General features: G+C 39.9%; 1 protein-coding gene across 2 annotated transcripts; it reads right to left on the bottom strand.

Annotated features, from left to right (window-relative positions):
* Positions 1-530: 530 nt before the first annotated feature.
* On the bottom strand, positions 531-14,964 carry tamalin (trafficking regulator and scaffold protein tamalin). Of its 2 annotated transcripts, none has more exons than XM_055046152.1 (9): positions 14,835-14,964; positions 14,528-14,727; positions 11,435-11,487; positions 10,787-10,841; positions 8,312-8,414; positions 5,840-5,933; positions 3,218-3,284; positions 2,770-2,836; positions 531-1,972 (listed from the first exon to the last, which is right to left on the bottom strand). In XM_055046152.1, the coding sequence occupies exons 2-9, from the start codon at positions 14,723-14,725 to the stop codon at positions 1,488-1,490; spliced, it is 1,122 nt and encodes a 373-aa protein (XP_054902127.1). In that variant the 5' UTR covers positions 14,726-14,727; positions 14,835-14,964; the 3' UTR covers positions 531-1,487. The 2 variants fall into 2 exon arrangements, with proteins under 2 accessions (XP_054902127.1, XP_054902126.1); XM_055046151.1 differs by having other exon boundaries at positions 14,823-14,964.
* Between the last annotated feature and the right edge of the window lie 221 nt (positions 14,965-15,185).

The following is a 15,185-nucleotide window of genomic DNA, read 5'->3' on the forward strand; positions in this document are numbered from 1 at the left end:
GACAAAAGGGATCAGGGCCGCGAAGCCAACGCAGAGAGTGACCACCGTGACCTCACGGGTCAGCCGGGAGCCAGGCAGTGAAAAGACTCCCTGCAACCCCCCATCCCAGCAAACACGCATGCATGCCCGCAACCACAGAGCCAGCAAGCTCCTGGACAACTCAGTCCGCCGTGGGAATACGGCACAGAGGAAGAATCGGCATTTGCCCCACAGGAGCAGAAAGAAAGCGGCCGTGTTGGGAATTTTGGGTCATGCTTTTCTCCGCACATTCCTCACTGGTTTCCCCAACAATAAACCGTGTCAGAGGCGAGACAACAGCTTGCATTCTGGATACCTTACACCATTCAATGCCTCAAAGCTTCACGGCCACACATTGGCCTCCAAATGTACGAGGGACGGCCTTCTGAAGCGGTGGAAAGGTTGTGAAGGCTTACTATATTTAAGAATCACATGGAAGAGGATGCACATTCAGCTGGAGGTCATGCGGCTGCTGCAAGCATGAGACGCTTCTCACAAAATAAAGGCACATATAATCTGGAAATGCCACATATTTTATTTTTAGGAACCATAACAGGCTTTGAGTCATTTCAAATTGCTGCACAATTTAAAGTGATCACAGGTTTGTCAACACTGCAAAAGTACAACTTACCAAGTATTTTGCTTTTAATTTCTAGTGTACAAAATCTTAAGACAAAACTTACAAGAACTTTTTAGGAATAAATAGAGGCTTGTTTTATCTCAGTAATTCCTTGATATTAATAATATTTCCACTGAGGGAAAATGTCTTGCTATTAGTGGAATAATCTGCCAGAGGAACTAGTACTTTTTCCATCAATATTGAGGAATTATTTAAGCTTTTCAAGAAGATCTGGAAGTGTGTTTTAAGAAAATAATTCATTAATATTGATTTTTTTCTTCTACTAGAAGATTATTTCACTAATAAGGCAGTTTTTGCTGTGTTACAAATTCAAAATTACGTGATTAATCCCAAAGTGGAATTAAATAAAAATGACAAGTGAAATAATCAACTAGTACTTTTAAAAATCAATATTATAGAATTACTCACATAAAAGAACCTCCTGTTTACCTTTGAAGTTACTTGTAAGTTAGTTTTGTCTTATTTTAAGTGCACTAAGATACGTGCAACAGAAACTAGACCAAATATGCTTCCTAAGATTTTATGGTTTTGAAATGAAAAAAATATGTCTATGCAGTAAAAAAAATGAAACATCCTTCGTTCTGCATGACAAAAACGTAAAAATAAATAAATAACTTAGAAGTTGAGACAGGCCAAAGCAAAAGTTATGTAGACCTGTGAAATAAAAGTCCACTGGTCTCCCAGCAATGCAGCCACTTCGCTTTGGTCTCCAGCTTTTTGAAGGCTGGAGACCAATTTTTGGTCAGCCAATATACCAATATTTGCTGTTTTCTTTGGCACTTCAGTTTGAAAGTCATTGTTGTTTTCAGTCTTTATTTCTGTCCGTTGCTCACAGTTTGCTCTCCTCTTCCTCCAGTGGTCGATTCAAACCTGGGATGAACTTGAGGAGACGCCTGCGGAAGCTCTTCTGTTTGGGTTTTCTCTGCAGCGAGCCGAATCCTCCCGGTTTCTCCGTCGACCCCACGGACGACGACGACCCCCTCAAGTAGCTGCGCGTGCTGGCGCTGCGGGTCAGGTGAGTCTTGGCCACGGTGAGGAGTTCGCTGGTCGGTCGGACGCGCTGCTGCCTCTGGGAAGGCGGCTGCTCGTTGATTTTGTCGGCGCTGCTCGAGTCCACGTAGCCGTCCGAGTGGTACACGCAGGTCTGGTAGAGCGGGTCGTCCTCGGTGGCCGTGCTGAGGAGGCTGGCGCTGCTGCTGGTGCTGCCGGTGCAGCGGAGGGCTCTCTGCGCCGCGGGGCTGGGCGTGCCGATGCTGCCGTAGATTCCTGCCGACTCCAGGGACTCGTACAGAGCAGCGTCGCTCATCACGATACCTGCAGGAGACGAGAGCAACGTCAGCACAGCAGGAAACAACATCTGGACTTAAATCTAGCATATAAAAGGAATCTATTGACAAAAAGGTTAAATTACGCAAATTGCTGACTTATTTTAACTAGTATAACTGCTGACGGAAAAAGACATAAAATCCTGTTTCAGCAGCTCGGAAAATCCAGCTAACATTTCCAGTTTTACTGGAAATTAAAAGCTTATGCAATTTGTTGCCTGAAAAAAGTAAATCAACTTTCCTAAATGCCAAAGAACAAACAACAAAGCAAAAAAAAGACTTTGTGTGCTTTTGCAGTGAAACATCATAATGGACAAAATCTTACCAAATATTATTGGTCAAGTTTATGATTCAAAAATCTCAGTACACTTGAAATAAGATAAAATTGACTTAGAAATAACTACAGCAAGAAATAGGAGCTTGTTTTGAGTAAATAAGTCCTTAAAATTGATCTTGAAAAATGTACTATTTCCACCAGCAGATTAGAACAATACATTTTCCCATGTTATAAGTAAAATACTCTTTACTTTTTCTAAATATTGGTGAATTAATAACTTTAAACAAGCTCCTATCTCTTTGCTCAAAAGTTACTTGAAAGTTAGTTTTGTTTTATTTCAAGTGTGCTGAGATTTGTGTACCAGAAACTGGACCAAAAATGCTTTTTTTTTGTGTCTAAGTGTGAGCTTTTGCAGTGTTTCAGATCTAAATATGAAAATATATTCATCTGTTTATGAGCAAAATGAAAGCTGGCATCAGTAAAGCCAGTGAGTTATAATTATTACTTACCATGGACAAGCCTCTGCTCCTGCACCATCAACGAACGATATTCATCCCACTTCTCATGAAGCGTTTGCTGCAGAGAAAAGCGAAAGATTTGTTACTTTACAAACAAACATTGAAAAAAAACCCAAAAATACCAGCACCAAATAGGTTGATGTTTAAATTGCTAGCGTGGTATTGCATTGGATAAGAGCAGAACAGCTGCTGTAATCTTTAGGGGAAAGTTTGTTCATTCGAGCCACTTCACAAGTTGAGCCTGCAGCAATCCCTGCGTCTGCTGCTCAGACCGCGTCATGCAACAAGCGGACCTACTGGAGACAGGTGTGGAGCAAGGGGGAAGGGATCCCAATGTGCAGCGTTTAACATAACCTAAATGTGTGTGTGTGTTTGTGTGTGTGAAAGGCTACTGGACACAAAACCAGCCTGACTCACAAACAAAAGGGAAAATACTCACCTTTAAATACTGCAGCCGGGCCTCGAGCTCAGCTTTTCGGATTGAGTCACTGTAAACCGTCTCCAGCCTTAAAGTGAAATACCAAAAGACCACAGGGTTATTAAGCTCAACAGGAAGCACTTATAAAACCTACAAGGGCAGAAAAAGGCTGTTAAAGAAGCTCTATGAGAGGCTTTTTTCACAAGTCCACGTTTACAAGCAGCGTGGAAGGATAAACATGAACCATTTCCACTTTGACAGTACAAACGCTCTTTAATCATGAGCTGTGGAACAAAGTGGAAAAAAAACCATTTACACACTAACACTTAATAAGTGAAGCTGAGGGTGTAAGTTGATGACGTTCGACTATAAAACCTTCAAGGCTCACAGCCTGTCCGCACTAATTGCCCATGGTTCAAATGAAACACCCAAAAAACAAGAAAGAGAGCAACGCACAACAGGAGAAATTATTCAAACAAGCTAGAAAATTTCATCAGAAAATGCTGAGTCATTGGTTGCTATGTGATTTTTGTTCCTTCTGAAAAAACCCCCTCTGTTTGAGACAGAAATTCAGTCTCAAATAAACGGGTGCTGTGACAAAAACAGTACCTGGTATCAAGATGTTGTTTAGCAGTGAGAGGCAGAAGCCTCTGGTGGCCCCATGTGAGTTTTTATGAGCCTACAGTGTTTTACAGAAGCGATACGACGAGTTAAAGAGACCCTTAAAACGAGGTTTGAGAAAGAAATACAGCTGAAATATGATGGAAGTGACTGGGAGTTTTGGTGTGTGTTTGCTATACTTTGAGTGGATTTGACAGAAAACCCCACGTCCTGCAACATTAGGAGACACACTGGGTGAAAGTAGACAAAAATGCCTATGTTTTGATGTATTACAAACAGCATAAGTAATAAAATCTAAACCCATCACAGCATTTTAAATACAGTTTTTCAGATCAAAACCCAGAGTGCTTGACATTATCACTCTCTTAAAGAGACAAGCTAACAAAACATTTTATGAAACTTAAACTCCTATTTTGTACAAACGATATCAAAACAAAAATTTGATACCAAAACTCAACTTTTCAAGAGAAGCTTAAACTTCTGTAAAATACTCCTGGGTTCAGCTCCAAACGGCTCAATTTTGTCCCAATTTGGCTCAAATTGCCATTATGTTTAGCATTTACCTGCGACTTTCGTAAAGAGGGATTGGTAGATCGTAACCAAAAATCACAGCAGGTTTTCAAACTGAAGCAAGTTGATAAAAGATAATATCTAAAAATTTCATTTTAGGCATCAGGAATTTCCTGTGTGAACAAAATACTTGAACTTAACACAGTTGTGTTACACATTAAATAAAACCCGACACAGTTTTGAGAAACGTCCAACATGTCAGATTCAACGTCACTAGACTTCATAAGCCAGATTTCGTTTTCATAAATCTGGTTTGCATTACTTGGAGCTGAAAAGCTGAGAGGAACAAAAACAGGAATTTAATTTCAGTTGAAGATGAATGAAAACATTCATGTTTTACTTTCTTAGCCGTACAATGTGAGGAAATGAAACTTGAGGACCAGAAAACATCGACTATTTGTGTTTTTTTCCCCCTCTGCTGACTCAGCTCTTAGCTCTTCTGGCAAATAAACCCGTCGGGTCGAACTGCAGAAACAGCACGCTTCGTTTGGTGACATAACTGAGGAGCGGCTCAGCGGGTTTCCAGCATCAACACAGCTGAGAAACTCCTGAGGACATGGAGGACGGATATCAGATAACAGTCGCCTGTCCTCATGTAACTCGGTATGAAACCTGACCGTCTAGACAGGAAGTTACAGAAGATACTGGTCCAATCATCACCAGCAGGAGTTCAGTACCTAATATTCTCAACTTCTGTTTGAATTCCTCCACTGGTCTGATGGTATTCAACTGAAAATGTGCTTTACAAACTTTAACAAAGGTTTAAACGGTAGTTTAAGCTTCAAAGCAGCTTTTAACCGTTCACCTGAATCGATTCATCAGATTAATCGATTATTGAAGTGATTGTCAACTAATTATGTAATCAATTAACTGCTGACTGGAAAATGCAGACTCACAAAAGACCATTTGATGAAAGTTTAAGCTGAGGTTTAAAGTTTAAAAACAGTTTTTAGCCTTTCACCTGAGTGTAGCGCTGAAATGATTTATCAGATTAATCGTAATTATTTAAATAAGTCAATTCTTGTAATTAACTGGAAAATACAGACTCAAAAAACATTTTCAGAGTAGAAACCAAACCTGTACAAAAAATGTATACATTTTGCATTCAAGATAACAATAATAATAAAAAAATGTTTCTCTATAAATATGTTCCACCCAGAACTCCTCAAGTGGCTTCACTTGGTTCAGATTGTCTAAAAAATATCTCCTATTAAGAATATTTTGCTTTTGTTAAGTCGAGAAGAAATGGCTGAATTTCATTTTCTTGTTTTACAAATGGTCAAGCGTCAGACAATAGAATATTTACATTCCTCTTTAAAAATGGCTTATTCCTTTAATTGCATCTGCTCATGTATTTCTAGTAATTTATATTACAGAATGAGCCATTTTTTAAGATTAGATTAATTGCTAGAACAATCGATTTGTAAAAATAATCTTCAGCTGCAGCCGTACCTCAGTGTGTTGCCGCATGACCTGATGAGCTGAACGATGTCCTTGTGCAGAAATCCCTCGACGGCGGTGTCATTCACACTTGTAATGGTGTCCCCTGCACGCACGCACACACACACGCACGCACACACACACACACACGCACGCACACACACACACACGCACACACACACACACACACACACACGCAGGCACGCACACAGACACACACACGCAACATATTAGGGCCTGGTACGATTCCTCGAATGAGTCGAGTATCTTGATTATTAAAATTCCTCCAGGAAAATGTATCTGCCTTGAAGCTTCATTAAATTCTGATTTATTACAGAGCAGCGTTATTGCCAGCTTGGTATTTCTAATAGTGACTGTATTGCATTGGATTGGAGCAGAAGAGCTGCTGTAACCTTTAGGGAAAGCTTGTTCACAAGCTGCTCTGACTTCTGCCCATCACTATTGTGAAGTGCTAGCAGCTTGGTGTTGAATTGTGCGGTTTGGGGACAAATAAGGATTGTTGTGGCTTGCGGTGTGATGTTTGGATTATGACAGATTTTGTGCCGTTGTCACGGTTTTGGGGCGAACGGTAGGAATATGTGAGTGAGTGAGAGAGATCCGATTCCTCGGATAATTGTGAAAATATTCAATGGAGTACTCGATTACTAAAATATTCTTCAACAGCCCTACAGCACATGTGTCAGACAACCGCCATGAGGTCACAATGCTCCCAGTCAATATGGATTTAATTTGTTGAAGATGCAGCCAACCCAGGGATGAAACCTCTGCACATGTGAAGCGCACATGTGCAGTCGTGGCGTTTCAAATTGTCACTTCACTCCAAGTCCAGTGGAAAGAACGCAAATATTTCATGCGTGTTGGTGTTAAGTGGCTGAAGCCGTTTCATCTTCTTTGAGAATGGCCTGGAGTAATTAGATGTGGTTTGGACTCGACGTGCTTTGTGTTCAGACAGGACAGCGTGCGAAGTGGAACCGACACATCCAGTTTGGATTTAGAAGAGATCAACACTTTCTCTCTTCCCTCGCTGACCGGCGGAGACGTGGCGCTCGGCGAGCCGTGACGACTTTCAAAAGCAGAGACGATTTCCTGAAGCTCTCTGGTGTCAGCTCTCATTTATTCCTTTCCTAAACCTTTTCTGCTTCAAACGCAACCATCACTTCAGTCTGTTATGGGGGAATCTATGCGACAAACCAAAAGGAAGTAGTCCATAACTGCTGAGTTGAAGAAAAACAACACTTTTTCCCCCTCTTTTTTCTGTAAAGTGTGTCATGCATTCATCTTCAAACTCCACCGAGTCGATACTTTGTAGAAAAACATTTAATGGCAAATACAGCAAGATATTATCTTATTATCTATAATCTTTTGTACATTTACAAACTGAATATGTCTGCTGAATGATAAATTGTTTCAAAAGTTATTGCGATGAAAAATAATAATGCTTTGAAATCATTTCTAAGTAACATATTGGTAATAATGCCACTTCTTTAAGTAAGTTTAAGTTCTAGGAAGCTTATATGAAATTTTAAAACAATATTTGCCTGGCGTTATAAAAGCTCTGCCACGCTGCCACAGTCATACGGTAACCTAAAAGAAGAAGCAACAAATATTGTTTTAATCATAATTTTTGCTATCACAATAGCGCCATAAAATATTGCAATATACTTAAAAGTCCACATTGCTCACCTCTACTCAAAACTAAAAGCATCTCAGCTCTATAAGACTTGAATATTTCTGTTAAGTTTTTTTTTTTTGTTCAATATATTTTTGCGAAGATGACTGGGCAGAAATCTCACTCTACAAATTTGATAACAAATTTTGCTGGACGATAAATCATCCCAGATGAACGACAATATTGTTGTTTTGAAATATAATGGTGACGGTATAATAATGCAAGTTCACCCTCTCAAAGATGAGTAAATTTTAATTTCTAGTGAATATTTAACTCTGGAACTGGAAGACATTTCAAATGTCCAGGACAAATACACAAAACAAACAAAAGAACAAATAAAACGGAATATGAAGCGTCTTTAAAAACCAAATGCATGTGATTAAAGCCTTTAGTTTTGGTGGAAAGAGAAAAACAAACATGCAAATAGAAATGATCAGGCTCGCTTTAATTGCGATTAAATTACACACAGATGGAATTTATTTAACAACACGGGTGACTTCTGGCAACAGTTTGTGGCTCTTTTGAGATTTTTGTGAAAAGGTTTAAGGGGTGCGAACACTTTTGAATGCGTCAGCTGAAATGGTTGTTTATTAGCAGGAAAAATGTCGAATCAAGCAGCCACATTTTGAGTTCCCATAACAACCAAGCAGCAGGTTGGTTTGTGCTGATGTAATGTGTTCAATGTCAGCTGATAAAAACACAAAGGAAACTGTTGTCATGCTCTCTTCCCTTTTGTTTATTTCAGGTTATTTCAGGTCTCATCCAAAAAAACAATAACGCTAATAATAACTCACCAACTTTAAGTCCTGCTTGTTGGGCCGGGCTGCCGTCGTGCACCCTGTACACAAATGTGCACATCTCCACTGAGTTTTGTTCTTGGTGGTGAAGGCCGTAAGTCTGGGAAAGAGACAATGGAGAACATGAAGATGAAGCAAGTCTTCCTCTTTTTAGATGGCTTTCAAAACCGACGAACGTCTGATGTTCTGAAATATTGTGGTAACAGTGCAACATCAGAGATAGAAACCCACTGAACCGCATGCAGAGGAAGTCATGACGGACAGTGCCGGAAAGACCGTTTTATCACAGAGGACGCACAAGGGTGACGCACGCAAGCAAATACGAGCCGCTTCCTCTCGCCTCCCAAAACAAACTGAACGAAGAATTTAAACGTCCTAAATTGGTCAAAATGTATCTTTGTCTTTTTCACTAATACTGAAAATAAAGGATGCAATCATTTTGTTAATTTGTTTGTGTTCAAATGTGAAAAGACTATTTTGTCCATAACTGATTCAGTCGCAAAGAATAGAAAAAAGAACCAGAGGAAATACAATTCAACTATACAGAAAAAAAGAGATGAAATTACATTTGCGCATCAAATTTTTGCATCAACTACAGGAATAAATAGACTCATCATGGGCTAAGAGTCATATTTGATGATGCTTTTGAAGAAGGGCTGCAACTAACAATAATTTTTGTAATTGGTTATTTTGACAAAAAAATTAAAATTGTACAATATTAAAAGTACATTTAAAGATACAAATCTTAATAGGAAAAAAAGACAATTTTAAGCTTGTGAAGTCAATTGTTGTTTATAAGAATCATTCAATTTGTTGGCTGAAATAAAAACATTTCAAATGCATTTTTGAAAACTCAAAATTATGTTCATGCTCATAATGTCTATAAATATCTCAGCAGCCTTGTAAAGGCTTTCTGTAGTTTCACAGTTTTGCTTAATATTGCCAACAAGCTTCCTCATTTTTGCTGTTTTAATTTATCTAAACTATTTGTGTACTTCCATGCCAGCATTAACGTTTATATTTTGCCGTCTTGGAAATTCTGACTTGTTACTTCCACATGTATTTCAATGAACTTCCTTGTTTCAGTGACCATAGCGCCTCTGCACAAAGGTCAGAGAGAACTAAAATACACTTCCCCATACCAGACACCTTTCAGACAGTTAACGTGCTGCTGCTAAAGAAGCCATTATCGGTTAAAAAGGACAATAAAACTGGACAAATGTTGCAAAACTTTGTGTCTGCCTGGCACAGGTCCTGCTCCAGTTAGATCATGCATCCAGGTTACCAGGGCAAATTTTAAATGATTCAAATCTGGCCTGTATTTATAACGACTGGCTTCCTTCTCAGCAACCGGCAGGGTAAACACGTTAGCATGCAAATATCACTGAAAGGCAAATTTCACATTTGCATGCTGCATTCCCAGCTCAATATTCACAGTACCGACTCGGAGGGAGGAAAAGCACCAGGAAACACGAGACTCCACATTCATGGCGGGCTCTGCTGGCCATCAAACTGCTCCTCATGGCCTCACTTCCTTCTGGCCGCAGCCAGGCAGGAAGGGCGGGAACGCCTAACGAAAGCGTAAATAGAACACCGTGTCTTTTCCTAGAAGTAGCCCTTCATTTCCCAAGTCTTTATGTGAGCAGCAGCACAATATAATATCCATGTTGTGCTCACACGTTTTGATCATTTTTGTAAACTATTCAAAGAATGAGTATGGAAAACAGAGCGAGGTGTGGCGCTGCAGGGGGTCTGAAGATTTGTGAGTGAAGTTCCTGCTGGCTTGGTGGGAGAGAGTAGAGCAGGTTTCACATCGACAGCGTGTGAGGAAACCTCAGCGCTTAAAATAAAGATGCTGCAGGGGAAAAATGGCTTCAGTCATGGGATGAACATGAGCAAGATACTCGACTGATGCTTGACCTTTTTACTCCCGCTGGCGTAAAGAAACAACTCGATTTGGAGACGCAGGAAATCATAAGGGAATCCACTTTTCTCAGATACCGATATCTGAGGTTTAATGTCAGTCGATACAGAAAAACTCCTCTGAATTACAAATTTCTATAATAACTGTGCATCAGTCCAGCACACTTCAATGCATCAAGAGCTTCAAAGTCGGTAAAATACGTAAAAAAAACACAATTTGTTCAGTCAGTGCAATTATGAGAAGAACAGCCAATGTAATATAAAATGTTGACTAACGTGGTCAAACGTGAAAATAAACTACAACAAACCTTCTTTCAATTGTTCAGAAAGTACAATTAGGAAATATAAATATAATGCAAAAGAAATAATAAAGCATGACGTCACTCAGAGCAAAAGGCAGAAAATTAGAGAATTTTTTCAATACTGAGGCTGATATACATATTAATATCGGTTTGGATAATCTGTAGAAACTACTTGATTGTTTCTGATGCTTTAAGGCAAGAGAATGAAACAGCACTTGACATTTTCCTAAACTAAGAAACCCTTTACCTGAATCTCAAAACCAAAGGCCTCCTCTTCATTTTTCTCCAAGTCCACCACTTTCCTAAAGAAAGAGAGAAAATACGTTTTTAAACCAGGACAGTCGAAAAGATCAACTCATCCAAAGAAAGTCAGTTATTTGCAAGCTGTTCTCAAATATAGCAACCTTTATTGACTGAAGGAAGGCACCTCTATCATAAACCAACAAAGCAGCAGACAGATGTAAAATGCAAACCTGACACCCATAAATAAGAACTAATACAATCTACTGCATTCAGAAATCTCTTAATCAGTAGATAGTCCATCTATGAGTTATTTGACATGGATGTTAATTAATGCTACCAACAACCAGTTGAGTAACTTGTGTAGCAGCACTTTAGTACAGTGTTTGAAAGCATGAGGGGATATGTTGCTGCTGCACAAGACGTCCTCTGTGTCCAGCTGCATGTGGACGTCACAGAGACACAGGACAATGAAATGCCACCAGCAGAATACATGAAAATTCATGAATATGCTTTACAGATCTCACGAAAACCTAAATCTACAAAAGCTCTCTGTTTGGACATCGACTCTGAGGTGACGCAGTCATGGCGTCAGAGTGAGAGAAGAAGAAGAAAGCCGTGACTGATGTTGACGAAGGAACTGAGGAGATTGTACCTTTGTGGTTCTGGGGGCAGCGTCAGGGGTTTCCACTTCTGCGAGCCTCCACCCTGTGAGGAGAAAACGAAAACGAGAGATGAAACATCTCAAGACACCTGCGTGAGGTTACTGCCAGATTACTCACAAGGGATTCCCCCCTCCCCCAAAGTGTCCAATGTGTGCAGGATGTATTGTACACATCACTGCTTTAAACAGTGATGTGTGAAAGACCAGTCTGTCAGGTCTTTCACTAGCAAGCGCGTGGCAAGTTGTGTGTTTGTGTTTTTAAACCACTGATCCATTATGCTTGAAAATAATGAGACTGAAACTAGACATGCATGTCTGGGATGCTTTTTGTTTACTTTCAACTGGAACTTAGTCCTCAGGCTGAATTTCACAGCAGATCAGCTGCCCCCGAAGCGCACAAACTGTTGATTGATTTATTTATTTTTTTTGTTATTTAAAGCCATTCACACAAACTCCAGGCTATAAACAGAAACACACAAGGCACTGTGGTAAACACTAGGCTACAATAAGCGCATTGAGAGATAAACCAAAGTCAGCAGCAGGTCAGGCTCCTGTTCTACCTGACTGTGTAAAAACGACATGCAACCATCCAGATACTTTGGCTGAAAATCATTTTCAAATGTTGCTCCCATGAAAGCCTGCTTTGTGCCAGAGGCTCTCTGCCCAGTAAAATGTTGCTTTCTTTATGTCCCAACACTTACAGAATTGTCCAGCACTTGTTTCAATGAGTGCATTTATTCCCAAGTACCCACACGGAGCAGCCGGGGGCGGACCTGACGGGGTCTCCGTCCCCGAGTGTGCACAATGCCGTGCTGTTGGCCCGGCTGCAGGCTGCAAGTGGGTGGGGTTCCTAATAACTGCGCCTCAATGTACAATACGTTGTACAGTGAGGCAGGACTGGACACAGGATTCTCGAGAGGCGTTTCCACACCTGATAGTTCGGGAGACTCGGTTTGATTACGAACCAAAACCGCAACATTTGTTACATTTTCGATTTCATGCTGCATTGTGACCAAAGATCCACTGAACTGAAAAACCTGTTCCCCTCTGCGCCTGTGGTGGCGCTGCACTAAGAACTACTGAAGAAAACGACACAAAAACCTCCAAAGAAGACACGGAGTGCAACTTCCATCTTTCCAAAATGTAAACAAAAATGAAATTTTTGCACTTCAATTTGCCTTGTTGCTGAAACTATGCTGAAAAAAAATGACCTTCCCTTGAGAGGTTGTAGACTTTGTCTTTGCTGGCGTAATTTTTTGCACAATCAGCTTCCCCAAGTGAATTAGACTTTCTAACAAACTATAGAGATTGATGAAAGCAGGAAGTGAACTACAGCACAAGGCATTCTGGGTAAATACAACCAAAACAAATGCGAGAGGCTAACGCTAGCAGGAGAAATGGGTCATGGTCTTTTACTAATGACAAAAGAGAAATCTTACGACTGCTAACATTTGACATTACTCCATTTTTGTTTAGATTCTGTGAATAAGGAAGTTGCAAATTTCTTCTTCTGAAGTTTTTACGTTGTTTCCTTGTTGGTGTAGCACCCCCGCAGGTGAGGAGGGAACAGGCTTTTCAATTAGTTTGGATTGTTTAACAGTGTCAATGTAACAAATGTTTCAAACCGAGTCTACTGAACCATCGGTTGTGATCGTGAAATATCTGTCTTTAGCCCAACATTAATGTTGACCAACTGGGAAAAATCCAGAGCAGAAAAATGCTGAGTGACCAGAATTAGACAGAAAACTGATCTCATTCTTGGAAAGAGTAGAAGAAGAAATGTAGGTCACTTGAAAATCAATGACTAAATCTTGAAGTAGAGGCAAAATGAGGGGAGCAAACCGTTTTCGGGAGACAAGCTCAGCAGTTTTTTTAAAAACCACAAGTACAAAAATCATCTAAAGATAAGATCTGAAAAAGATTTTAGATTTCTGATATTTTATACTCATGACTGTAATCGATTTGAAGATCTAGATCAAGTACAAGAAACTGTTACATCAGACCCTGAACCACAGCAGAGAGGGCAGCTCCTGATGCATCATGGGTAAACCTGTCCTAAATATCTGATCATTTATTGTAAATTACACTGTAGCTGAAAAACATTGCTTTCCTGAGTAAAATATCTTGTTATTGATTAGAGCGGCATAATTTCTGTAATGCTAAAATTACAAACGCATATTTTGGTATTTGAATACATTTCAGTGCAGTGTATTAAAACCTTTAAATTACATATTTACCCAGCCGAATGTTTATCGTCAACAATCATTAGATGTTTATCGTAAAGACCTGGTCAACAGAATAAGGGCAAACTACTTAAAATTATCAGCAAATGTCATTAAGACCTGGATTAATGTTAATTTATTAAATGAAGCAACACACAATTTGTTGTAAAGTCAATTAATTTGATTATGGTATGTGGATGATATTAATTTCTGGTTTCCATTTCATCCCAACTTACTCCGGTTTCACATTCATAAACAAACCATTCTGTCTTTGATAATGTACTTTATCAGTTTTGTTTGATGGTTTAATGTTTTAATGAGTTATGTAAGAAAAATAGGGAAAAAAATCTGTATTTTTAAATTTAACTGTCTGATCTATAAGTATCTATTGATTGTGGTTCAGTTGATTGCTGAATAAATTTCACAGTGAAAACCCATATTATTCTATATATTATTGTAAATGTGATTGAGTTTTATATTGTTGTGATATTAAACTATAAACTACAGCAGGCAACAAACATAAAACTGGTTTTATGAACTGATACAATGTTGGTATGAAACATGACAGAAGAACAAAAAATAAAAACTTGGAGAAAATGACCAAAAACTCAACGATATGAAAGGACAAAAGTCAAAAATGGGCCCTAAATCGATTCCGATTAGGGCCCCATGTGGGGTTGGACCGCCCCTGTTCTGTCCCAATGTGTGCTATTGGACTGAACATGCTGCTTGTAGTGATGACTGAGGATAATGTTAGTTATTTATGAGTAAATTTTTTTTTTACCTCTGCAAATGATAAATTAATAACTTTAACAGGTAAATATGACGGTGTGCAAATATTCACATAATTTTACAGCCCTACCTTCTTGAAGTTTCGAGGCAGCGTGCCCCCAGAATAAGCCAGAGTCTTGTAGTTATAAACCTCCGAGGAGTTGGCCGGGAGCTCCACCGACCTGCAGCTGTCCGACTTTGACGATGGGAAATAAATGTCGTGGTCCTGGGATGCGGGTCCTCCGTCCACCCCGCTGGAGTTCACCTTCTTCAGCCTCCTGAACGTCATCGCTGCCGGGAAGGAAACGTGAAATACAGCCGCGGACGGTGCGGTACAAGGTGTGACACAGGACGACGGAGCGAGATGCCGAAAGTTTGAGCCTCACCGTGAAGCTCACCAGAACTTCACTGCGGCTCCTGGGAGTGAAGAGACGCCGCTCAACAGGCGGTGGAGGCGGGGACTCATTAGCTCCGAGCGACGGGAAGGAGGGCCAACCGCCATGACTGTGATGCGTTCAGGAGCGCCTCGGGCGTTCCCTTTTCACGTTTCACATTGAAGGAATCAGACAAGGAGTCAGTAATTGAGTTACATTTACTCAATTACATTTACTTGAATGGGGAAAAAAAATACTTTTAAGAGTATTTTTACTAGGAAGTATTGCTGCTCTTGTTTGAGTACATGTTGAATGAAAAACAAACAGGTTTTAACCAAAAATTCACTACACACAGACACACACATGAAGTTTTTG

The sequence above is a fragment of the Poeciliopsis prolifica genome, unplaced genomic scaffold (genome assembly GCF_027474105.1).
Source record: "Poeciliopsis prolifica strain line A6 unplaced genomic scaffold, Auburn_PproV2 SCAFFOLD023, whole genome shotgun sequence".
Classification (NCBI taxonomy): Eukaryota; Metazoa; Chordata; class Actinopteri; order Cyprinodontiformes; family Poeciliidae; genus Poeciliopsis; species Poeciliopsis prolifica.